At 36.6% G+C, this 24,779-nt stretch overlaps 2 protein-coding genes across 7 annotated transcripts; both read right to left on the minus strand.

Moving 5' to 3' along the window:
* Positions 1 to 9,082, minus strand: Clk1 (CDC like kinase 1). Of its 3 annotated transcripts, XM_077803106.1 has the most exons (13): positions 8,738 to 9,082; positions 7,453 to 7,613; positions 6,953 to 7,181; positions 5,868 to 5,958; positions 5,391 to 5,457; positions 3,950 to 4,066; positions 3,699 to 3,865; positions 3,047 to 3,141; positions 2,822 to 2,951; positions 1,382 to 1,464; positions 964 to 1,043; positions 501 to 591; positions 1 to 316 (listed from the first exon to the last, which is right to left on the minus strand). In XM_077803106.1, exons 2-13 carry the CDS (start codon positions 7,611 to 7,613, stop codon positions 173 to 175), a joined length of 1,455 nt encoding a protein of 484 aa, XP_077659232.1. In that variant the 5' UTR covers positions 8,738 to 9,082; the 3' UTR covers positions 1 to 172. The 3 variants fall into 3 exon arrangements, with proteins under 3 accessions (XP_077659232.1, XP_077659234.1, XP_077659236.1); XM_077803108.1 differs by lacking the exons at positions 5,868 to 5,958; positions 6,953 to 7,181; positions 8,738 to 9,082 and having other exon boundaries at positions 7,453 to 7,547; XM_077803110.1 differs by lacking the exons at positions 5,868 to 5,958; positions 7,453 to 7,613; positions 8,738 to 9,082 and having other exon boundaries at positions 6,953 to 6,976.
* A 1,071-nt stretch (positions 9,083 to 10,153) lies between these two features.
* Positions 10,154 to 24,732, minus strand: Ppil3 (peptidylprolyl isomerase like 3). 4 transcript variants are annotated; one of them, XM_026405323.2, is made up of 8 exons: positions 24,692 to 24,732; positions 24,420 to 24,568; positions 23,827 to 23,905; positions 21,546 to 21,620; positions 19,903 to 19,996; positions 19,314 to 19,381; positions 15,852 to 15,970; positions 10,154 to 11,413 (listed from the first exon to the last, which is right to left on the minus strand). In XM_026405323.2, the coding sequence occupies exons 3-8, from the start codon at positions 23,827 to 23,829 to the stop codon at positions 11,287 to 11,289; spliced, it is 486 nt and encodes a 161-aa protein (XP_026261108.1). In that variant the 5' UTR covers positions 23,830 to 23,905; positions 24,420 to 24,568; positions 24,692 to 24,732; the 3' UTR covers positions 10,154 to 11,286. The 4 variants fall into 4 exon arrangements, with proteins under 4 accessions (XP_026261108.1, XP_026261107.1, XP_026261109.1 ...); XM_077799194.1 differs by adding an exon at positions 12,516 to 12,622 and having other exon boundaries at positions 11,329 to 11,413; positions 24,420 to 24,725; XM_026405322.2 differs by having other exon boundaries at positions 24,420 to 24,725.
* Positions 24,733 to 24,779: the final 47 nt, after the last annotated feature.

A 24,779-nucleotide genomic window follows, 5' to 3' on the forward strand; every position in this document is an offset into this window, starting at 1 on the left:
GAATAAATCACTTTATAATTACTGGAAAATGTTACTTAGCTATGTAATTAACAAATCAAATTATCGAAACAAAATGTCAATACAAAAAACTTAAGAAATTTACAAAGCTGTACAAAATAATTTAATAAACTAGACTGATACAGTCTATAAGATCTCTTTGAGAGAGATAAATTCATGTACTTTTTTTAAGTGGGTAAAAGAATGGGTGTTTTAAGGCTTCTTTGAGAGTAATTCTTTTGGCTGGATCATATTCCAACATTTTATGAATAAGGTCAAAGAGAAGCTCATGTTCAGCATCCTGAGAGAGCATGAATTCCTGAAAGGAAAAGAAAAATATATTCAACAGCCTTTTCCACTACCATTTATTTCATTTTTCCATCAAGAACTGGAGAGTGGAACACAAGGCCCTGGATATTCAGTACTAGCATCAAAATAAATCTGTAACAAAAAAGAGGGGGAATGTCAAGTTTTGGATCATTTAAGCAACATCCCAAACTTACCTTTAGAGGTTTGCAGCGCCTTGAAACATATCTGCCAGCAGAACTATGTTCATCCCAGTCTAATCGGTCATGATGGAAATATTTACGTTTCCTAAAAACGAGTCAAGATCAATTTATTATTTATGTTGATATTGAAACTTTAAAAACATCTAGCAAAGGTGATTGGTTCTACCATTTACTACACTTTAGAAAGATCAATGCTTTTAAGAGGTTTAAAATGTAGCTAAGGTACAGAGTTATCCACTCCCCACGAAAGTCATCTATTACTTAACTGAAAATGCACTAGTGTGATTTGTTTACTAAAGTTCTCATCCAAACAATTAACCAAGTTATAAAAAGGATGGCACTCCTTTTGTTTTTTTTTTTTTTTAGGTACTGGGGAACTCATGGCCTTGTGCCTACCCAACTAAGCTATATCCTCAGCCCCCACAGCCCCGCTACCTCTTAATTAACTAAAACATACCTGGTTTTCTGTATCATATGTTTTGGTAGGGGTCCAAGAATCCTTTCCATCATTGCCAAGTGCTCCTTACTATCATGTGTCTTAAAAAACAAAACAAAATATTGTTAACTATCTTTGCATACACATTGCGCACTATTCTCATTTAACATCAGTGTTAATTTTCTAAGTCAGGACATGAGTAGAAGGTACAACAAAGATGAGCGCCCAAAAATACTTTTCAGTGACTACACGGTGTGTGTGTGTGTGAAAAACAACCCTGAATAACAACTTCCAATAGCTTGGCAATGACTTCCTCAAATGGACAGGGATAATCACTTATAAGAAGATGATATAAATCACAAAATTATATATAAACCTTAAATTATTCTTATAAATACACACTCTTCTAGTGTAAAACTACTGAAAAATCATAACTTACTGGAAATACTGTAAACCCAAGATAGTATTCAATAAGAATACATCCTATACTCCAGACATCACATGGTTGGGACCATCCTAGGGCTGCAAAACAAAGCACAATGTTAGGGGAGAAAAAACTTATTTCTTAAAGATATTAAAAGTCAATTAATGAAGAATTGGTGTAAGTATACAATGTATACAACCAGAGATATGAAAAATTGTGCTCTACATGTGATAAGAATTATAATGCATTCTACTATCATATATGCAGTATAAAAAGTATTATTGGGAATTAAAATTTGCCTTCCTGTTTTTTTGAGAAATATATAAAGGACTTCCATTATTCTGGGGGGAAAAAAAGGCAATTAATAACTGGGCATGGTGGCACACGCCTGTAATCTCATTGCTGAAATGGGAGAATCACAATTTCAAAGCCAGCCTCAGCAATGGCGAGGTGCTAAGCAACTCAGTGAGACCCTGTCTCTAAACTGCCCAGGTTCAGTCCCTGGTACCCAGTACCCCCACCCCAAAAAGTTATTAACAAGTTCAATACTCTCTTGAAAAAGAACACATACAGTGAACTAGAAGGAATCATCTAATGTAAGGTTGGTTGGGCTTTGGAGACACCTGGGTTCAAGTCAAGTGTTTTAACTATGGGACCATTAAATTTATCAAATTTTTTTCTGGGCCTCAACGCCTTAACCTGTAAAACAGGAGCTAACTGGACCATGCAAAGAGACTGTTAAACATACGGATTCTCTGGGATATAATATACATTAAAGAAACACATTTTTAAGCCCTACCACATGCACTGAATGATGATTCTGGTCAACAGTAAGCTGCAAAGATACTGGATTACAATGAAGATGGAAAATTCCTACCACCAAATAACGTAGCTGTTCGAACATCAAGGCACAACTTGCATTGCTCAAGTGTTATATAATTCTGGTGGAAACATTCATGTGCGGGCAGCTTTTGAAAAGTGTAGCAAATTTATGATTCAATACTTGGCAATGTTAACAACTATGTTACTGATTTATGAGTTTAGCAACACCACAAAAATACATATTTGCTGTAAAGCAGTATGCAGTGTTTTGCTGACAGTAGCCTCATACACCTCCTGTTTACTAAATCTCTTGATTGCATCATAGTTTTTGTGCTTGATAATATACAGTTTAGTGTGTAGAGTTCACCCCAACACATTTCTCAGAACATATTCTCATCATTTAGCAACACATGAATTCACTACAAATGTGCAACCAATTCCAAAAGAGTTAAGCTACTTGTGCAAGTCTGAGAGCTACTGAGTCACAGAGCTTAAAATCCTTAGTGTATTTTGTAATACTGATTCTTAAAAAAGATTTTTTTGAAAGTTCTATATTGAATAAGACCTAAAACGGAATTTTTACAACAGCTTCAAAACATACACGTTTTCAGAGCATAATTAACAAGTACTAACCTAAAATAACTTCAGGTGCTCTATAATGTCTTGTAGATACCAATGTACTGTGATGTTCATCATCATAGGTTGCACTGCCAAAATCTACAACTTTAATATCTGGATTTATTAAGGTACGTTCATCACGTTTCTGAAAATCATAAAATGACAGTTATGAAGACAAAATAAAAAAACAAAACAAAAAAATTCACCCTAAACTATGAAGATTATACATTGAAACCTTACCATTTTGGGATTATATACCTCTGTGTAGTCAGACTGCACAAATAAGATGTTTTCAGGCTTTAAATCTGTGTGAGTCAATTTATTGCTGTGCAAAACTGAAAATGAAACAAAAGTTTTACTGTAACCTGATAATGAGAAAAAAAAAACCCAACAACTTGACCTCCCCAACTCTATAGTAAAAATCAGATGCATTTCCTGCAAACTCAAATAATCAATCAGTAAAATTTTAATCAGCTAGAAAAATTACCAGAAACTAAAAGGTACTACCCTTTTAAAAAAGTACCAACAGCACAAGGTTAATAATATTTTTAGGAAACAGTTTAATCAGTGTTCAATATAAACTATGTTGGATAATATCATTTGTCAAATTAAACACATGCTGTAGACTAACATCTTATAATCAAGTAAATCTTTACTACTTACCTACCCAATTCGCCCTCTCCTTCTATTTGATAGGATCTCATCTTACCCAAGCTGCCCCAAACTCCTGGACTCAAGCTGACCTCCTGCCTCTCAATCTCCCTACTTTACCCAGCTCTCCTTTTAATTAACAAAGAACTGTACATGTTTAGGTCTCGTTTTTTTAAAAATCCAGACCAGTCTGGCATTGGTCTCAAACTCACAGCTTTTGGAAGACAGGTCAAGAACTTACAATTCACAGACTTGCATATCTGATATGCCATCTTCCTGATATGATCCAGTCGAAATGGCAGAAAACCATTTTCCTTAATGAAATCATAAGTACTAAGTCCCAGTAGTTCAAACACAATGCAAATGTGACCATGATGCTCAAACCACTCCAACATCTGGACACAGCGGCTGTAACATGAAAAAAAGGGTTGAGTATACCTTGCAGTTCAAATCTGCCTTAGGCCATTTTCCAAGTTTTACTTTACTACTTACAAAGTACTGTTGGGGTCTGTTGTATTTAAGTGTTCCAGAACTTGAATTTCTGAGCGAGCAGCTTCACAATATCTATCCACATTTTTAACTATTTTTACTGCTACATGTCTACCTCCCCTGTTAAGAGAAAATAAATCTAAGTTAAAAAATGATAGATGTGCTTCAAACCTCAAAGGGCACCAAAAAGGAAATAATAAAAGATACATGTGATATTCAATTTCAGTTTTCTATTATTCTCTTTTAACTAGTTTTAATCTCACCTATTAAATTTTATTTTCTTAAACTTGTTGTTTAAGTACTCTATGATATGATTCAATATAAGCAACTATGGTCTTTGAACATAGTAGAATTAGTAATGCCAATACATACTAAATGACACAAACTTCTTTCATGAGATCACCATTCAGGACCAACTAACAATAAGAAAAGTTCTAATTTAACAAGTATACGGTGATAATGCCACCTTAACTTGCATTCCAACTAAGACTCAAAACAAAAGTATATAAAGCAGTTTCTTCCTAAAGAAACTCACTCACCTCTGTCAAATTTTGAATTGGTTAGGTTATCAATAAGTTACGATAAGGTGGCATAGCAAAGAATGCTAGGTCTCAGAACATTACCAAGTCTCCTTAAACTTAAAAGCTCTGCCATTTAGAAGGGGGAATATCACTGAGATGCTGGAAACTGAGCCCAGGCCTTGTGCATGCTAGGCAGGCACTCTACCATTAAGCTACAATCCAGATGTCAAGAAAATAAATTTTAATCAGCAGTTTGAAGGATATATATATAATATTAAATAATTATGATCCTAATACAGAAGAGTTATCAGCTCAGTCCTGGCTGTTATCATAATGAATGATGGCACTTTCTAAAAATGGAGGCTCCTAGTAAACCAAATACCTCGAAAAGATTTGAGACAAAAAAAAAAAAAAAAAAAAAAAAAAAAAACTCCAAAATTCTAATGTAAAACCAAGGCTGAGAAACACTATTATAAAAAGAGAAAAGGAGCAAGGAGGGGGAGCCATAACTAAGCCTGGTAGGACAAACATATGAACACTTTTCAAAAACAAACTATGATCTCAGCCTGAACTGGAACCAAAAGCTGCATATATCCTTTTTTATTTTTAGTTGTTGATGGACCTTTATATGTGGTGATGAGAATCAAACCCAGTGCCTCACACATGTAAGGCAAGTGCTCTACCACTGAGCCACAACCCCAGCTCTGCATATACCCTTTTTTTCCCTGGCGCTGAGGACTAAACCCAGGAACGCTACGCCAGCCCAGAAGCTGGATATAATACTTAAATACAACATAAATACAATATCTTTAGAAGTTTCTCATAAACAAGCCAAGATACCCCAGCCCAAACAGCTTAATGATATAAAGTACTTTTCTACACTGGCAAGCTTCTCAAGTATAATCCCAGCACAGGAAACTTACGCTTTATGATCGATACATTCCACAACTTTTCCAAAAGCCCCTTCACCTAAAGTATCAACAATTTCATCTAGGAGAGAGAAATGAATCTCAGTTACACCAAAAAGTGGAAACAAAGTACTTATCATAATAAATGCTATCAATGAAGATTATTCTAGTTCATGTTACTAATTTCCTTATTGCTAGATATTTATATTTTATTGGTCAACACCACCAAAAAAATACAACTAGTTTTAGGTCTAATTTCATTGTTAGGCTAACTTCATTAACTTGATTTACTGCTCTGGAAGTTCTGCATAACATTAAATTTCTAAAGAAAGCAAAAACACAATCCCCCCCCACCAAAAGAAATGGAAAAACAAAATAAAAACAAGAAAATAGAGAAAGAAAAAAAAAAAAAGATCTCCAAATCCCTGAAATCTTAATCTATATAGATTATGCTATCTGAAAAGTTAATAAGTGTTGAAAAATATTCTATACATCTTGCACTTAGTACGTCTCCACTCTGACAGATCAGGTGACCCTCCTCATCATCCTCTACACTCCTGGTTCTTTTCCTTCGGTGACTCTTCTGGAAACGTCAAGTGGGCGGCACCAAGATCATCCAGCCAATCAATATACCCGAGTGAATTCAGGGCAGAATACGAAATTCATTCAGCGGGGAGATATTCAGGCATTCAGATACACGCCAGGCCACAAACGGTTGGCAGGAGCAATTTCAAATTCAGTCCCCAGAAATTCACAGGGCACATAGTTTATGTTAACAGGAGAAAAACATGGCAAGGAACAGATTTTCAGATAAGATACTCAAAGTGGTAAGGCAACAAAACATAAATACAATTGTTTTTCTTTAAAAAAAAAAAATGCTTAGTTGTAGCATTCACTGAAACACTGAAACATAATTTTAAGTTTCTAGTGTCCTAATTTAATGTTCCAAAATTGTAGGATGTAATATTTACTTGTTAAAGTAGACTGTGGCCAAATTAAGATTTCCTAGCTAATCTAAGAAAACAAATATCAGAATAGTAAATAAAACCAAAGTCCTAGTTTTGGGAAGAAAAAAGAATTGGTATACAAGGATAACACTACAGTATTTTAAATGTCATCTGAGCTATCACCAAATTAATACATAACCCATAAAGTTCAAATCTTTTATAGTTTGTTTAATGAAAGATTACAGAACATGCTTTGTTAGGACAAAAAAGTACATCTAATCATCAATCACACAAAAATGTCTATTTTTTGTGATGTTTGAACTTATCAAGTCAAAGCAGAATTCTTGAAGTACTATAAAAAACCTTTCAGAATATCTTGTTATTGCTTTTATGTTACCTTCACTATTTTCATTGAAATGACAATTAGAAGCCAACTAGTAAGTAAAATCTATTATTACAGAATTAAACATACTGCTTTTCTGGAATTTTATCCAACGTACAAATAGAAATAATCCTCCAAGTTAAAGCTGAGATGGCTTTATCTTAAACAGAATTTTCTCAAACACAAATTCAAGTTTTCCTGTTCCACATGGGAAATAAAATTTCCAAATGTTTTAAAACAGCTCATACCCCATGTGAGCGATGATGTGAAGTACTGTGCTGAATCCTGTGTTTACTTTTATAACTACTTCTTCCACTTCTACCAGAGGACTTGCTACTATGGTTCTGATATCTGCTTTCATGATCTCGATGGCGATGTCCAAGTTCACATCCTTGACTGTAGTCATTTCTGTACTCATCAATATAGCGTCGACTATGATAATCTTTCTCATTTATAGATCTGCTTTCCATGTAATAGCTAGAAAAAAAATATATTTTCTATTTTCTGCCAATACTAACCTTTGTTAAATTCCTAGTTAGCTTTTATTTTGTGGTGCTCATGCATGCTACTGCAAGAACTCCACCACTAGTTACAGCCCCAGACCTACAGTTACCTCCCCCTCCAAACACGCAACTTTACACATTAGAAGCCATCAAAAATCTCACTGGAAGCAGGAATGGTAACCACAAGGTAACACTAGTTTTATCACCATAAAAATGTGGTTTTTATATTCAGACACCCTTCTTACCTATCAGATGTTTTAGAGTGATTGTATTTGCAATGCTTGTTCTCTCGACCACTGCTATATGATCTCTTCTTTCTCTTATGACTGCTACTGCTTCTCCATTTTCCATAATCCCAGTCCTTTTCATCCCAGTCAGGACAGTAAGTTCTCTTCGAGTGTCTCATCTACATAAAAGACAAAATCATCCCAGTTAGATTGTATCTAACACTAACTTTTTTAAAAAGAATATTTTTGGTTGTAATAGACACAGTGTATTTTATTTATTTATGTGGTGTTTGTTGAGAATGGAACCCAGTGCCTCAAACATGCTAGGCAAGCCCTCTATTACTGAGTCACAACCCCAGTCCTAACATTGTAACTTTTAACAGTATATAACTCTTTACAAATTCACTTGTTACAACCTTTTAATCAGAAATTGCTAAAAAATTATTGCACTGTCCCATATTTTGAAGTTTGTGAACTTTACTCACAAGCATTCTGCATTGTCCATGTCATGCCCAGATTTATTTAAAGTTTGTGTATGGGAGGAGGCGTAGTAAGGGAATTTGAGGAACCCCAATTTAACTTTGCTAAAATTTTATTCGTGTCTCCAGAACAAGTACACATGCAAGCCAAGTGCGGTGGCCCGTTTGAGCCCCCGCCAAAAAGTGTATGAACACATACACACACACAAAAACCACATGTGTACATACACATACTAACAGAAACATGTACATATAAACACGTTTGCACATAAATACACAAACTGTGCATTCTATGCTCTTTCCTCCCTCGGGCTCCTAGTTCGGTTTCTCGGGCACCACTAAGGGTAGAGGGCCTTCTATACTCTTTACGAGTCAACCAGACTTGAGACTGCCCTTATTCCACCAGGAGTCAACTATTTTTTTTTCCCCTCCATTTGCTATGGACACTTCCGCCCACAGCGGGGCGACCTAGGAACATTCCAGAATCTCAAGCGGCGCCTCCCAGGGACAGTGCTACGCCTGGCCTCCACCCCGCCGCCATCTTAGGACTCGGGCGCAGGCACCGCAGGCCCGAGCTCGGCGGGCCGCCGCCCTACCGAGCGGACCCTGACAGGGCGCGCGGCAGGCAAACACCATCGCTACTCCCCGCAAACAGAAACTGGCAGCAAAGGGCTCGGTAGAGGGTACGAGCGCGCTGCCTTTATGGAGCTCTGGGGTGCGGGAATAGGAGGCAGCGAGCCGGAGAACCGGCAAACAAAAAGAGGGCAGCCCCCGACATACAAGGAGGACGCCTAGTACACTCCCTCCACCGCCTCGAGTCTCACCGTCCTGCTGGAGACTCTAAGCCGACGGAGACGAAGCTTGCAATGCGACCTCCGGAAGACACAGCTGATTGCGACGGGCACCGACCACAAAATGGAGCTGACAATCCCAGCAGCAGCCCTTGACCCAAAAACACCGATGACGTGGCAAAGGCGTCGTGGCCGCGGGGCAGGGCACGCATGCGCGAAGGGCGGGGCACGCGCGCGGCACTATGCGCAGGCGCCAGGTGGTCTCTCGGATTTCCAAGGGGGTTAGAACCGGAGAGAAGTCCCGTCCAAGCTCATTAAAAACTGGGATTTTGAACGCTAGTAAAGTGAGGGAAGCTGGATACAAAATAGCTCTGTTCTTTAACTGCAGCCATTAAAAGAACGCTTTACCACCAACGTGAAATTAGCTCTGAATTAGTAATTGGCTTGGTTTGGGCTTTTGCTAAGATTCTAAGACCTGTTTAAAATTAGTTTCCTCAGTTTGGTCCCAGCATCGCAAACAAAATAGTTTTTAGTGGCTAGGCACCGCACGCACTGAAATTGGGTTGGAAAGATTTTTCCTAAAATTTTAAAAGAAAGAATTGAGTGAGCAAGATCTTGTAGGAAAAGACTATTGAATGTTATTCAAGCATTTCAGCGTTACACCAGGCTTCTGTAGTGTTAAGACCAAGTGAACTGAAAAAAAGGTATAAAAGAAAAATTATGAGAAAATATGAAGTGTAATTGTTGTCACTTTTAGGGATATTTAAAAACCCAGTGAAGGTGACCAAGCTGTAGGTGTGTAGCAGTTGCTGCTCAGCTACTGCAATTTATTGTTAAAATGGATGTTTCTCTTCCTGCTCCTCCCTAATCTCTTATCTCCTCTCTAACCTCAAGGGGAAAGGGGAAAGGGGATTACCTTTCATCCAGACCCCAGGCTGTTTTTTGTTCTAGAGCACAAAAAACCCCAGGAAGGAAGTAATTCAGACTTTGGCATGGCACTTGAAGACCTCAGAAATTATTATCTCCTAAATTAATAAGTGAATTACAACTCCTAAAGGGAAATACCTGGAATGTACCCTTTGAATCACCTGTTTAAAAAGCCTCCTGTCCCAGATGATGGACAGAAAGAATTACAGCCTCTGGGACAGAAGTCCCTGTTTCTCCTTTGCTAGCAAAGCGATAAACCTTCTTTTTCATTTTTCTCAAAACCATGGCCTCATTATTGGATTGACATCTGGTACAAGGTCCAAGCTTTTAATAACGGAATGTGGTTCTTGACAAAATCAACAGAGCCTGGTAAATGGCTTGAATAGGTAAAAGCCTTGAATAGGTAAAAGCCCTATGGTAGACCTGAATGTTAGGAAAGCAGTTACCTGGTACAAACACTTAGTACCTGCCAGGAGCTTTACACCAATTATTTCACTTAATTCTCACAATGGTCTCAGGAAATATAACTTATGGATGAGAAAACTAAACTAAATAAACCTGGAGATGTTAATTTGTCTACAAGCACACAGTACTAGGACCAGCTATGTTGCAAACCCAGACCAGGACTCATGCTTTTAACCAGTTCGTGGCATTTTTCAATGTTTTCAAAGATCCGCTTTTAAAAAATGTCCCATGAGCAAATCAGTTGAAAAATGTTGAGCTTACTGTATTCTAAGTGAAGGACATGGAAAATAAACTCCAGGACACTTCCCCTTTCTACAGCTGTTCCCCCACCTGCCTTCCTGCCAGGTGTGTAGGGAGATGTCTGTGGTAAATGGGAGCTTTTGACATTCAGAAACCCAGGCCTCTGCTGAAAGGAAGGCAGGAAGGGAAAATGGGGAGAACATAAAAGGAAAGGGCACCTGACCCATATCAGACTGAACTGGCTGTCTCCAGTACAATAGCCCCAGGGAACTTCCCTACCAGTCCTGTCCCATCCTAAAGGAGCCCATCAAAAGTAATTGACCAACTCATCCCAGGACCAGGCTCTGCTAAACCCTGTAAAACTCAGACCCTTGTTGTAGCCTGTCACCATTTTCTCTCCTGAAAATGTGCCCCTCAGCTGCTTAATAAAAAGCATTGCTGATCCCCATTTTGGTTATTTTTGCTTCCACCAAGAGCTTTACTGTAAATCTAACGGCCAGAGAAAAATAGCAAATAGATTGGCTTGTCTTTCTAGACCATCTCTTTACCTTGTTCCTCTCTTTCTAACAATGTAAAGTAAAAAGTTCATGGAAGACAATATTTGTAGGTTATGGATTAATTATGGTACTAGTTTGTACTTAGGGTGTTCAAAAATGCTTGCATTTAATATAAGCTCAACATTTAAAATTGAATATCTACATGGGATAAAAAATTAAACAGAAGGCAATATTTTATATTAAATTTAAAAAATATATTGGATAATAGTAGTAAAGAATATGTTCCAAGAATAGGGATAAAAGCTGTTGGGTTCCCCCTTGGTACCAACGGCTCATAGATGATCTTTGCTATAAGCCAACAGAATGACAAAATCTCTGACATAATTAAAAGTGGGCAAACCACAATGCATATGTTTCAGCAATTTGCCAAGTATTTGTCCAGGTCTATTAGAGTTACTGAGCAAATGGGTTGGCATGAATAGTTATATCCTTAATGTGCACATCGTTAAGAGGCCGATATGTCTTCTCATTTACTGGTAACTTCTCCAATTCATCTAGGGTCTCCAGACCATCTATTACCCTGAAACAGAAAAAATGCAATATATGAAAATTTCCTCAAATTGAAACACAATATTCAAATATCTGTAGCACTATAATCTCCTTAAGAGGAAAGGATAATGTTTTATAGTTCTCTGAATTCTCTAGTTGAATGTACAAAAAAATATTATTTTTATGCTATACATATGGATTAAAATTCAGAAATAAAAATTCTTTTTTATGCCTCAGTCAACAAGAGAAATGGGTAGGAATATTCTGATCAGAGTGCCTAAAATTATCTGCTGCATTAATAGCAATCACATAGAGTATCAGCCAATGGTGCCAGTATATAACAGTTAAAGGGATAACAAATTTACTCTCCCAAAATTTAATACCAAATGTGTTGGTTTTCCCAATCCTCCGCTTCCCTGGGTGCCCCTTAATTTAATTCTGACATTTCATGGTTAGTGCAGGCCTCACAGCTTAGTCCCACAAGACTGTCCTGCCACATTAGATGCCAGATTAAAGTCCCAGGTGGCAATCTATACTTCTGACTAACAAGCTACAAGTTAGATGTTCCCTCAGCCACTCCTTGGGGTTGGTAATTTGCTAGAATGGTTCACAGAACTCAGGAGAATGCTTTACATACTATTACAGTTTATTATAAAGGATATGACTCAGGAACATCAAATGGAAGAAATTCAAAATGCAAGGTATGAGGGAGGGGCAGAGCTTCCATGCTCTCCCTCCAGGCCCTCTTCCCAGCACAGGCACACGTCCACCAACCTGGAGGCTCTCTGAACCCCATTTAGGGTTTGTTTTGTTTTGGAGTACTGGGGAATTGAACCCAGTGGCACTCTAGTTCTAAGCTACATCCCCAGTCTTGCTCACTTTTCAGACAGGGTTTTAAGTAAGTTTCCCAGGCTGGGCTCTTATTTGTGACTGTCAACCTCAGACTCCTGAGTAGGTGGAATTACAGGCTGCTCCCCATCCCTGGCTCATTTAGCGTTTTTGTTTTGTTTTGTTTTTAGTACTGGGGACTTACCAAGAGCACTTTGCCTGTTTTAGTCTACTTTTTTGCTGCTGTGACTGAATGACCCAACCAGCACAATTGTAGAGGAGAAAAGTTTTATTCAGAGGCTCACAGTTTCAGAGGTCTCCATCCATAGACAGTTGGCTCCATTCCTTGGGGCTGGAGGTGAGGCTGAACATTACGGTAGAATGTATGTATGGCAGAAGGAAGCAGCTCACACTGGCCAGATACAAAAATATATATCTATATCTATATATCTGTATATATATCTCCCATAACCATACCTCCCCAATGAACCACTTCCTTCAGCCACACACCACCTGCCTCCAGTTACCACTCAGTTAATCCCAACAGGGATTAATTCACAGATTAGGTTAAAGCTATAACCTAATCATTTCTCCTCCAAGCCTTCTTGCATTATCTCACACATGAGCTTCATGGGGACACCACATCTAAACCATAACAACCACTGAGCTATACTCCTAGCCCTTTTTATTTTGAGACAGGATCTTGCTAAATTGCTAAGGGCCTAAACTTGTGATCCTCCTACGTCAGCCTCTCAAATTGCTGAGATTATAGACATTTATGGGTTTTATGGAGGTTCCGTTACATAGGCATGATGGATTTTAAATCATTGGTCATTGGTGACTGAACTCAATTTCCCATCCTCTCTCCTTCCTGGAAGTTCAGGGTGGAGGAATAATAAGGGGGCTAGGATTTAAAGTGCTAACTCTAATCACATGGCTGGTTCCTCAGGCAACCAGTTCTCATCCAGAAACTCTCTACAGGCCAACCAGGCATCACTTCATGGTATAAACTCAAGTATGATTGAAAGGAGTTTATTATAAATAACAAAATATTTGTTTCATTCCTATCACTCAGGAAATTCCAAGGGTTTTAGCTCTGATACAGGAACAAAGGATGAAGACCAAATATGTTTTTCTCATTACATCACAATATTATACCAGTCATAGGGATTTCTTTGCGTATAGGAAATATACAGAGAAAGTATATAAGGACTGTCCTACATTAAGGGTCCTACATGCATGACCACTTTGCATTTTATTGTTTAAATTTTGTGTTTCTCCTTTTGTTTCTAGACAAGAAAGCAAGATTGACAGTTAAGCTCCACCAAGCCCACTTCATATTTCCACCAAAAAACAAAAAACAAAACAAAACAAAAAAAACAACAACTCAGATTTATATTAAAATATCTGTTTTGGAAATCTGAGTAGAATATTTGCTGATATAAAGTGGCTTTTTAAAATTATTCCTCTTTGTGTAACTCAATTCAATTCCCAAGATTTACATATGTACTTTTAAAAAATAACTGATTTACATTTCCACTAAAATGGTACTTTAAAAAAAATATAGGAAAGAATGCCTGAAAGTGGCTTCAGTGACAATAACTACTATTACCAAAACCTTTTGACCTTACTCCTAAATGTAAAACAATATGTTCTTAAATTATCATCTGGGCTAAAAGAAAAACAGGAAACAGAGGAAATAATGAGGTCTGGCAACAAAAGGGCAGGTAGGCTGAGAGTGGTGGCATAGGCCTATAATCCCAGCTACCTGGAGGCTGAGGCAGAAGAACTGCAAGTTCAAGGCCAGCCTAGGCACTTAGTGAGACCTTGTCTCAAAAAATAATAAGGGCTGGGGATACAGCTCAGTGGTACAGTGCCCCTGTGTTCAATCCCCAATTACCCCCCACCCCCAACACACGAAACACAGATTTGAAGCAGATAAAGTCTAATAAAGTATCTAGGACATGGGCCCTTAGAGAACCAGAGGAAGGCTATGGATCATTTTCCCAGAAAAATGTATATGAAAATCCAGCTGTAAGAAGTTAATGAACCTAAGGTTACACTTCATTGTTTCATTTCAGATCCAGTAAGATAAATCCTGGTAATTCCTGATGAATAATTCTGAATGACCAGTTAGGGAGAAAATGAAGAAAACCTAGATTACCTATATACAAATACAAAGATAATTGGATGCTCTAATATTTCATTAACTTGATTGACTATTAACAAAGTATAAATTAGCCAGATGCAGTGACACACGCTGTAATCTCATTGATCTGGGAGCCTGAGGCCAGGAGGATGACAAGTTCAATTTTAGTAAGACCCTAAGTAACTTAATAAAAATAAAAAGGACTGGGGATGCAGCTCAGCGGAAAGCAGCCTGGGTTCAATCCCCAGTACCCCCCCCCCCAAAAAAAAGAAGATATAAATTAGATTTAATTATATGGAATTTTTTTAAAAAGCTGTAGTCCTGTATTTTTATTTAACCTAACTTAGCATATAAACTGTTAAATATAACAGATTATAGGATTATGCCTTGGATTATTGAGCTTGGTAAATATTTTTTGAGCGCTGGGGCTGTAATTCAATGGCAGAGTACTTGCCTAGCATGTGTGAGGCACTGGGTTCGATTCTCAGCACCAAAAAATAAAATAAAATACAGACATTCTGTCCATCTACAACTACAAAAAAGTTAAAAAAATTTTTGTTGAATGAATTTAAGTCATATATAATTTAAGAATTTAACTTATATAAAAGAAACTCTCGGAAATGTGGTAGAAACTGCTAAATACCCCCCTAGGATCTATTTTCCCCTTCTTATTCTGAGAAACCTATTTTACTGAGGTTTCTTTGTGTCCTATCTCTCCCTTATAGGTAAAGTATGGCCACATTACAGAGTTCTGGTCTCCCTGGAAAGTTCTTTAAGAAGAAGCTGACTCTGCTGGCAAGAATCCTTTGTCTTTTTATCACAAAGTGATCTTGAAATGAAAGCTAGAGATGGTAAAAAAACAAGAGGCACCTCAAAAATTGGTGGCAAAGTAGAACCATCAAATCAGTCCACCATTTTTAAGCAAATATTTTCAGATCTGTTGTGGCTAAATGCTATTTTTTTATTTTTTAGTACTAGGGATTGAATCCAGGGGCGCTTAACCAATGAGCCACATCCTCAGCTTTTTTTTGTATTTTATTTGGACACAGGGTCTCACTAAGTTGCTTAGTGCCTTGCTAAATTGTCAAGGCTGGCTTTGAACTCATGATCCCCCTGACTCAGCCTCCGGAGCCATTGAGATTATAGGCATGTGCCACCAAATGCTATTTTTAATGAAGAGGGGTATATTACTATTCATTTACATAACAATCCTGAAAAAAATTACTGATACCTCTTTTATAAAAAAAGGAAAACAAGTCTAGAGAAGTTATAACTTTCTTTCCACTTGACTCTTTCCAATATTAGTTATACTACTCTCACAGTCATGTTTATGCACTGAGATATCAAAACATAATGAGGGCTGGGGTTGTGGCTCAGTGGTAGAGTGCTTGCCTAGCATATGAGGCATCACATAAAAGTAAATAAATAAAGATATTGTGTCCATCTATGACTAAAAAAAAATGTTTAAAAGAAACATAATGAGAATACTTACTTTCCAAATACTGTATATTTCATGTCTAAATGTGGCTGCTTGCCATAGGTGATAAAGAACTGAGATCCATTGGTATTTGGGCCATTATTAGCCATAGATACAACACCTCTAACGTTGTGCTGAAAAAAAGAACAAAGCCATTAATCTGTGTTTTTAACTATTCCAAATATAAAACTGAAATAAGACATGCACAAACCTTCCAATGTTTAACAAACCAAGAAAACATTAAATAGCTCTATTAGGTTAATCCAAATGTTCAGTTTCTATATATCTGTATCACTATAAAGCCTGTATAAATTATATAACAAATCAAATTCTCAATAATTTCATTTTCACTTTGGAGAATATAGCCAATATTTTAGCAATGATAGAAATAATCCTTACATTTATATTAAGGAATACTGTGCTGGTATGAAACAATCAGGCAACAAAACAAATTCCCCATAATCTCTTCTCATATACAGGACTCTTGCTAGTTTCTTTATCTGCAAAACAAGGGAAGTTGGACTAGTTCAGGGTCTATTCAGAATTCAGATGCTCACAAGGCTCAAGTAGATGGTAAACTGAATGTAAACATTAGGGAAAGATGGAGTCTTATAGTGAATAGTTTCTCTCACTTTATGGCATTAAAACAATTTATTTTACACTGATGGCCATAGGGAATGTTATCTATGGTTTTTTTTACCCATGGACAGCTATAACCCTAAGACTGGATGATCTAAGGAAGGATTCATTTAGCGCTAATATCATGACACTATTTGTTTACAAGGGAGTATGTGCTGGAGTTAAAAGGACCTTATTAATAAAGCTGAAGACATGACCGAGCTATGCTATAGGGAGGTGCCCCCCAATAAGATACACTACAAGTAACTCCACTGATTAGTGTTAACAACTCATAGGGTAACACTAATTAGACAAGCTATATAGGTGTAGTTACACCAATATAATAATGCTTTATCTCCCTAAAAGGTGACTACCAAATATATTACTAGATCCATAAAGAAGAATACATGTACCATCAAAGAATTAATTTTTAATAAAAGCATCTATTAATTTTTTTCCCAGCTTGAAGAGTAACATTTACCAAAACTGTTGCAAATGATTATGTGCTCTGCTCCATCTATTGCTCTGCCTCCCTGGGAGGTAACCATTATTCTAATAGGTTTACACAGGCCCAGATTATGTTTTGTTTCCTTTGGCTACTTTCTAAACTCCACAAAACTGTATACAACTTTAATCTTTTCGAAAATGCTTTTACATTTAACACTGCTATGTTTCTAAGATTCATACATGTGTACACAGATGTAGTTCATTGATGTTTTTTCCTACTGTAGTGTGATATTTCACTAGTGAATAGACTAAACTGTACCCATTTTATTACCAATGGACATGTGGCTTTTTTCCAGATTTATTATAAACAGTGTGCCAGGAGCACTCCTGCTGTCCCTTGGTGCACATGTACAAGAGTTTTTCTTGGGTAAGCATTTGGGAATGGACTTGCTGGAAGAGAATATATGCAAATTTAATTCCCATCCTCTATTCTGGTGTATAACATATTGGTTTTTAACCTGCCTACAATGGAATCACTGGGGAACCTGAAAATAAAGCTGATGTCCTAACCTGTCCTACTGATAGTTTTTCTCTATTTTTAGTAGGGTAAGACCCTAATCTTTTACAGTTCTAAAACTTCCATAGATGATTATGCCACAGCCAATCTCTGGTTTTCAACTGGTATAAGACGCAGTCATTAATTCACATCTAAAAAACTGTTTAGTTTTTAATTCAGGATAAGTCTGACTTTTCAAAAAGTTTATCAACTCTAAACAATTCAAACAATTATTTGTTTTTTAGAATTTTTGTGAGTATATTTTATTTTTTTTGTGTGTGTAACATATACATATATATGTAAATTAACTTATGAAATAGAGAAAACTTTCTATATTTTACCTTGATACTGCAGAAACTTTGCAGGTAGTTTTTTATATACATACAGAGAACTAAATGAAATTTTAAAAAGTTATACCAATTCTATTACTAAATAGTTTTAAACTTTTATAATAGATATATTTTAATATAACTAAAATATAATAAACCAAATTGCATGTTCTAGTTGAAAACTAATCACTTTTCTCTAATTCTAAAATATCACTCTATATAGATATGAAGTTTGAAAAGATTGCACAATAAATTGTTAACTGAAGTTATCTCTGTGAAGTAGAACTGATTTTCTAAAACTGGCAAGCACTATATTTTCTCTCCCCCACCCTGGTACTGGGGATTGAACCCAAGGCCTTGCATAAGCCAGGCAAGTACTCTACCCCTGAGCTACATCCCCATTTCCCGCCTTTTTTTTTTTTTTGGTACCAGGCATTGAACCCAGATGTGCTTAATCATTGAGCCATATCCCCAGGCCTTTTAATTTATTTTGAAACAGGGTCTTGCTAAGTTGCTTCAGGCCTTGCTAAATTGCTGAGACTGGCCTTGTGATCTACCTGCCTCAGCCTCCTGAACTACTGGGATTACAGAAGTGTAGCACTATCCCAGTTCCTCCCTATCCCTTTTTATTTTGAGACAAGATCTTTCTAAATTGCCCAGGCTACCCTAGAACTTGCACCCTCCTGCCTCAGCCTCCCAAGAAGCTGGGAGTACAAGCATCTGCCACCATGCCTCACTAGATTTTCTTAATTTCAGGAAAAAAAAAAATCTTTAAAGCTTGAAAAATACAGAAAAAAGTTAACAAAGAAAATAAAAAATCCCTAATTATATCACTGTGAGGAATTATTTATATTTAAAATACTTGAGATCTACCCTAAGATCTCTGGTTTTCAACTGGTATAGGACGCAATCATTAATCCTTTAAAATACTTGAGATCTACCCCAAGTATTAAGTTATATTACTACATGAATGTTCAATCATCTAACATGATGATAAAAGATGGGGACTGATAATAAGCAATTGATTAGTTAAGAGACAATGTTTCCTTCCCCTCTCAAAAAAGGTCAGTGATTCATGACATTCAACAGGAACTTTATGGTGAGACATTAAGCTTCTTTGGTATACTGCAAGTTAAACATTTCAGGTTAGGGCTGGGGATGTGGCTCAAGCGGTAGCGCGCTCGCCTGGCATGCGTGCGGCCCGGGTTCGATCCTCAGCACCACATACCAACAAAGATGTTGTGTCCGCCGAGAACTAAAAAAAAATAAATATTAAAAAAAAAAAACAAAAAAAAAAAACATTTCAGGTTGGACTCAAAAGATGAGCTCACTATCAAGATCAATGAAGTGGTGGAACTCCAGTACATGTGTCAGGCTAGATTGCCATTTATATTTTCTCACTAACTTCATTTATCAAACACTAAAAAGTAGTTAGTAATAATATCAACTTGTGTTACTACAACACATCTGTCAATGTGTCCAAGTGTAACCAGAGAGAAAATAAAATTCTGAAGCACTGGGATATACCTTCAGATATTCACTATATTCATCCTCAAACTTCTTGCCCCAGATACTGTTACCTCCTCTTCCAGTACCTGTATTACAAGACAAGAAAATCAAAAGATATATATATTTTTAAAATTTGTTTGTAGTTATAGATGGACAACATGACTTTATTTTGTTTATTTTTATGTGGTGCTGAGGATTGAACCTAGTGCCTCATGCATGCTAGGCAAGCGCTCTGCCACTGAGCTACATCCCCAGCCCCCAAAAGATATATTTAAAGTTAAAAAAACCATTCAATTTCTAAAACTTAGGGGAACTTTATAGCATAACACTTTAAATACAAATAAAATTTTATATTGTAGTTCCCCAGCTTTCACTTTACAAACCAGAAAAATAAAATATATCTATCAAAAAAAGAAAGAAAACCCTCCTTAATAATATCAGTCAGAATTTATGGGCAAGTGTGAATACCATCTGCTTCAAAGTTTCTTGCTGTTATAAGGAGCCCATTATACAGACACCACATGCTTTGTTTTCCCATTATTCTTTTCACCCTCTTCTTCATATTATACATCCAATTCCCCTGATGTTAGTTAATGGAAAAATTTACCTGTTGGATCTCCTGTTTGAACCATGAAACCCTTGATATTTCTATGAAATATACAGCCGTTGTAGTAATTACTGGCACAAAGAGCCAAGAAATTCTGAAGAGAATAAAAAATGATGATTGAGAAATAGTACAGCAGAAATGCACTTTAGATAAAGAACCAATCATATTTACTGAAAAAACATGATAGCAGTGATATTAAATATGGCTTTTAGGTATTACTTTGGTAATGTCACTTCCCTGCCAAAAACCCTTTAAAAAGCTTCCCTTTGCTCTCAGAATAAAATAAAATATAAAGTCTTAGTCCTTATTAGCAGGGCTTAACAAGGCCTACATGATCTGGCTCCCCTCTGCATTTCATATGATAATAATCCTTTCTCTGTTGCTTACTATGTTGAGCCTATTAGCATTTTGGCAATTCATCCAAAAGGGGAAGGTTTTCCTTGGGGAATCTGTACCTGCTACTTCTATATGTAGAATTTTTTGTTTGATTTTTGGGGTGCTGGGATTTGAATTCAGAACCTCACACATGCTAGGCAATGGCTCTATCACTGAGCTACACTCTTAGTACCTAAAATGTTCTTTTCACATCTCTTTCCATTGAGATGATTTCATACCTTCTGCACTCAAGTTTGATTATTAGTTTCTTGGGTAGATCTGTCCATACCTTAATTAGCTTCTTTCCTATTGTATTATTCTGTATCTCAATACTCTACTCTACCTTTTAGAATCATTTAGTCTTCATGTCCTATCTATTTTCCCAGCTAGATTAGCTCCACAAGAGCATGGAGTGTCTCTTGTTCACCATTGTATTCCCAGATCCTGGCAAGATAACCTTTCACCAGTAACTGAATGAATACACACAGCTTTCTCTCTTTTTCCCTTAACCACATCCCCAGCCCTTTTTTATATTTTATTAGAGATAGGTCTCACTAAATTGCTTAGGGCTCACTAAGTTAGTTGGTGGGGCTGGCTTTGTACTCACAATCCTCCTGCCTCAGCCTCCTGAGTCACTGGGATTATTGGCGTGTGCCTCATTGCCTAGCTTGTATTATTGATTTTTTATTTGTTCTTTTTGGTTGTACATAACAGTAGAATGTATTTTGGCATATCATGGAATACGGAATATAATTTCCCATTTTTTAGAACTTTATTTTATTTATTTATTTTATGTGTTGCTGAGGATCAAAACCAGTGCCTTGCACATGCTAGGCGAATGCTCTACTGCTGAACCACATGCCAGCCCCCCCCACCCATTTTTTTTAAAAAAATATTTTATTAGTTGTTGATGGACTTTGATTTATTTATATGTGGTGCTGAGAATCGAACCCAGTGCCTCACACATGCTAGGCAAGCGCTCTACCACTGAGCCACAACCCCAGCCCCATTTTTTTTAATATTTATTTTTTAGTTGTAGTTTTTATTTTTTATTTATTTATTTATTTTTATATGGTGCTGAGGATCGAACCCAGCGCCTTGCATGCGCTAGGCGAGAGCTTTCTAACACTGAGCCACGACCCCACCCCTAACTTCCCATTTTTGTGGTAGTACATGATATACAATTATACTGGTTGTGTTATTCATATATGAACATAGGAAAGTTATGCCTGATTGCATTATTTTTAATATGTACATACAGTACTCACCTCACATGTTTTGGGAGTCCTCTCACAGAAGACTTCTATTTTAATGTCACCTACATCTGTATGCAGTGTCACAGACTAAAAAGCAGAGAGAATAGGGCATTATGTAAAATTGTGGATGTGTAACCGACGTGATTCTGCAATCTGCATTTGGGGTAAAAATTGTGAGTTCATAACCCACTTCAATCTAATGTATGAAATATGATATGTCAAGAGCTTTGTAATGTTGTGAACAACCAATAAAAAAAAATCAAAAAAAAAAAAAAAGAGAGAGAGAATATTGAACAAATGAGATTTCTTCATGTGACTACAGATACTGTATTATTTCCCTGACTGGATTCAAGATGATAATCTAATTAAAAACAGAAATACTGCTTAAAAGATGACCCAACTACATATCAGCTCTGAGAGATGAGTTGTACTTCTTACCCGAAATTTATTTCAAAAGCAGGGAAAAACTCCAAAAGACAAACATAAATGTTAGTGCAAAGTGGTATCTCTGCTAAAAAAATTTGGAAGCAAATACTGTGATGAGAATAATTTTTGGGGGGTTGGGATTGTGGCTCAGCGGTGGAGTGTTCGCTTCATACAGGAGGGAGCTGGGTTCGATCCTCAGCACCACATAAAAATAAAAGCATTATGTTATGTCCATCTACACCTAAAAAATAAATATTAAAACAAAGAGAATAATTTTTTGAACTTTTTAGTTGTATATGGACACAATACCTTTTTTTCATTTATTTATTTTTATGCAGTGCTAAAGATCGAACCCAGTGCCTCACAAGTGCTAGGCAAGCACTCTACCACTGAGCCACAACCCCAGCCCAAGAATAATTATTTAGGTTTGAATTTTTCATGAATAAAAGTAAAAATAATTGGGCTGGGGCAATAGCTGAGTGGTAAAGCGCCCACCTCACGTGTGAGGCACTGGGTTCGATCCTCAGCACCACATAAAAATAAATAAAAATATTGTGTCTAACTACAACTAAAAAAATAAAAAAGAATGCTGTTTTAAAAAATAAAAATAATTTTCATATATTATTGTTTTATGTCACAAGCATCATTTTTTTAATATCTATTTTTCAGTTTTAGGTGAACACAATATCTTTATTTTACATTTATGTGGTGCTGAGGATCGAACCCAGTTCCTTGTGCATGTTAGGCGAGCATTCTACCACTGAGCCACAACTCCAGCCCCACCAACATCACTTTTGTTGGAAAATGGTAAGAAATGATTTCTTCAAAACATAGTATCCATCATTTCCTGTAGGTAGTTTAATTCTAATAGGATTTTTAAAAATTCCTTTCTTAACTATACACAAGAAAAGCTAAAAAGTTGTCAGTATTTCTATATCCTTTGCAGAGGTAACCATAGTGCTCTTTAATTGCTTTTTATTTATTTTATATTCTGTAGTATTTGTAGTTTTGGTTTGTATATACCTTTGCTATCCTGTTATCCTATTCCAGAGAGGGCAAAAAACATTTGGAAAAGGCTTTCTTTTTCATTTATTTATTTATCTATTTATTTATTTATTTGGCAGGGGTTCTTAACCCTGAGGCACATTCTCATCCCTTTTTATTTTTTATTTTGAGACAGGGTCTCACTAAGTTGCTCAGGGCCTCACTAAGTTGTTGCAGCTAGTCTCAAATTTGTAATCCTCTGGCCTCAGCCTCTTGAGTCACTGGGACTACAGGTGTGCTTCATGGCACTGGGCTCTCTTATCTTCTTAAAATAGTATCTAATAGTCAGAATAGAATTATGTTGAAGATGGTGATAGGAATATATGTTCGGGGAAGAACAGGGCACTTTTATTGCTTTTCTTCTTCGAGTTCTAGTTGCTCTCCTTAGACTGAGAGCAAAGGAATTCAATTTAAATGATCATACTTACTATTCTCTTCTGATAATCCAACTCATCTTTTTCATTATCAATTTTTTTCCATAAAAAATAAATTCTGTGTATTTTAAGTGAAAGTATGAAAAATTTGCCAGGTGTGGTGGCAAACACCTATGGTCATAGTTACTAGGTACACTAAGATAGGAGAACAAGTTGGAGGCCAGCCTCAGAACTTAAGTTTTTTTTTGTTTTGTTTTTTGAGACAGGGTCTCAAAATTATAATTCACCAACAAAATTTTTTAAAACTCATTCTACATTGTATGCTTTGATGATCTATCATTTGTTTATCTTGTCACTGAAATTTCCATGTATTTTTATTTTCCTTGGCCGAATTTCTAAAAATTACTTATAATGAAAGACTTAATTTAAAAGAATTCTGTAAAGCTTACCATTTTTCTTCGTGGTTTCAGGAAGTACGATTTAATTTCTCAGTCTTTCAGAGAAAATCTTGAAAATAAGTTTCTATTCCTAAAAGAAAAAAGATTCAGTTCATTTTTTTCCTATTTTGTTCACTCACACACGATTATATTTACTGTTTTAAAGTACAAGTCTTAAATTGCATCATATAAGTGAAGAGAATAGCCGACTCAACTCAAGCCCCCAATCTCCTACTTCCCCTGATCTTCCCGACCCTCTTTGTAGGACAAACCTGTCATACATCCAGGCACTGGGTATTTCCTTTATTTGGAAGACTTACATTCAAACATCTGAAAGGGCCAATTTCCTCATTTCCAAGTCTGCGCTCAAATGTCAGGTCTTACTGACCCTATTTAAAACTGTTTTAATCCTAAGACCTGCCCTATTTCTTTCTCCCATAATATTGATCACTAATATACTATATATTTTCCCTTTGACTTGACAATAACACTCTCGCCGAACAGAATGTTCACTAGAGTATCCGGAAAACTAAAACAGTGCCAACACAGAGCTCACCAAACATCTGAATAAGTAAATGAAAAAATAAATTATATTCCATACTTACCACTTCGGTCAGCACAGTCGTTGTTAAAACAGGAAAGATACAATCGCCTTAAACCGCAAGTCTGTTGACTCGAAATGGTAGTTTCTTTGGGCCACCAGAAATCAAGCGTGGGGTCCCTTATGTGAATTCCTTTTATTTCCCCTCTCCTCCTACAGCAAACAAAAACGAATAGAACTAGAGGGATAATGTTACTTATCCTACACCTGAATTTGAAAGTGAAAGAGATCTTTATTAATAATCACAAACAGAAAAACAACATAATCCGGAACTACCTGGCCAAACAAAGCAATGCTTTAGACTCGGAAGTAAAATGGTCTGGACCACTTCCGCCCGGCGCTGCGTGGAGGAAAATAAGCTCAG

Source organism: Urocitellus parryii, chromosome 1 (genome assembly GCF_045843805.1).
Source record: "Urocitellus parryii isolate mUroPar1 chromosome 1, mUroPar1.hap1, whole genome shotgun sequence".
Lineage (NCBI taxonomy): Eukaryota > Metazoa > Chordata > Mammalia > Rodentia > Sciuridae > Urocitellus > Urocitellus parryii.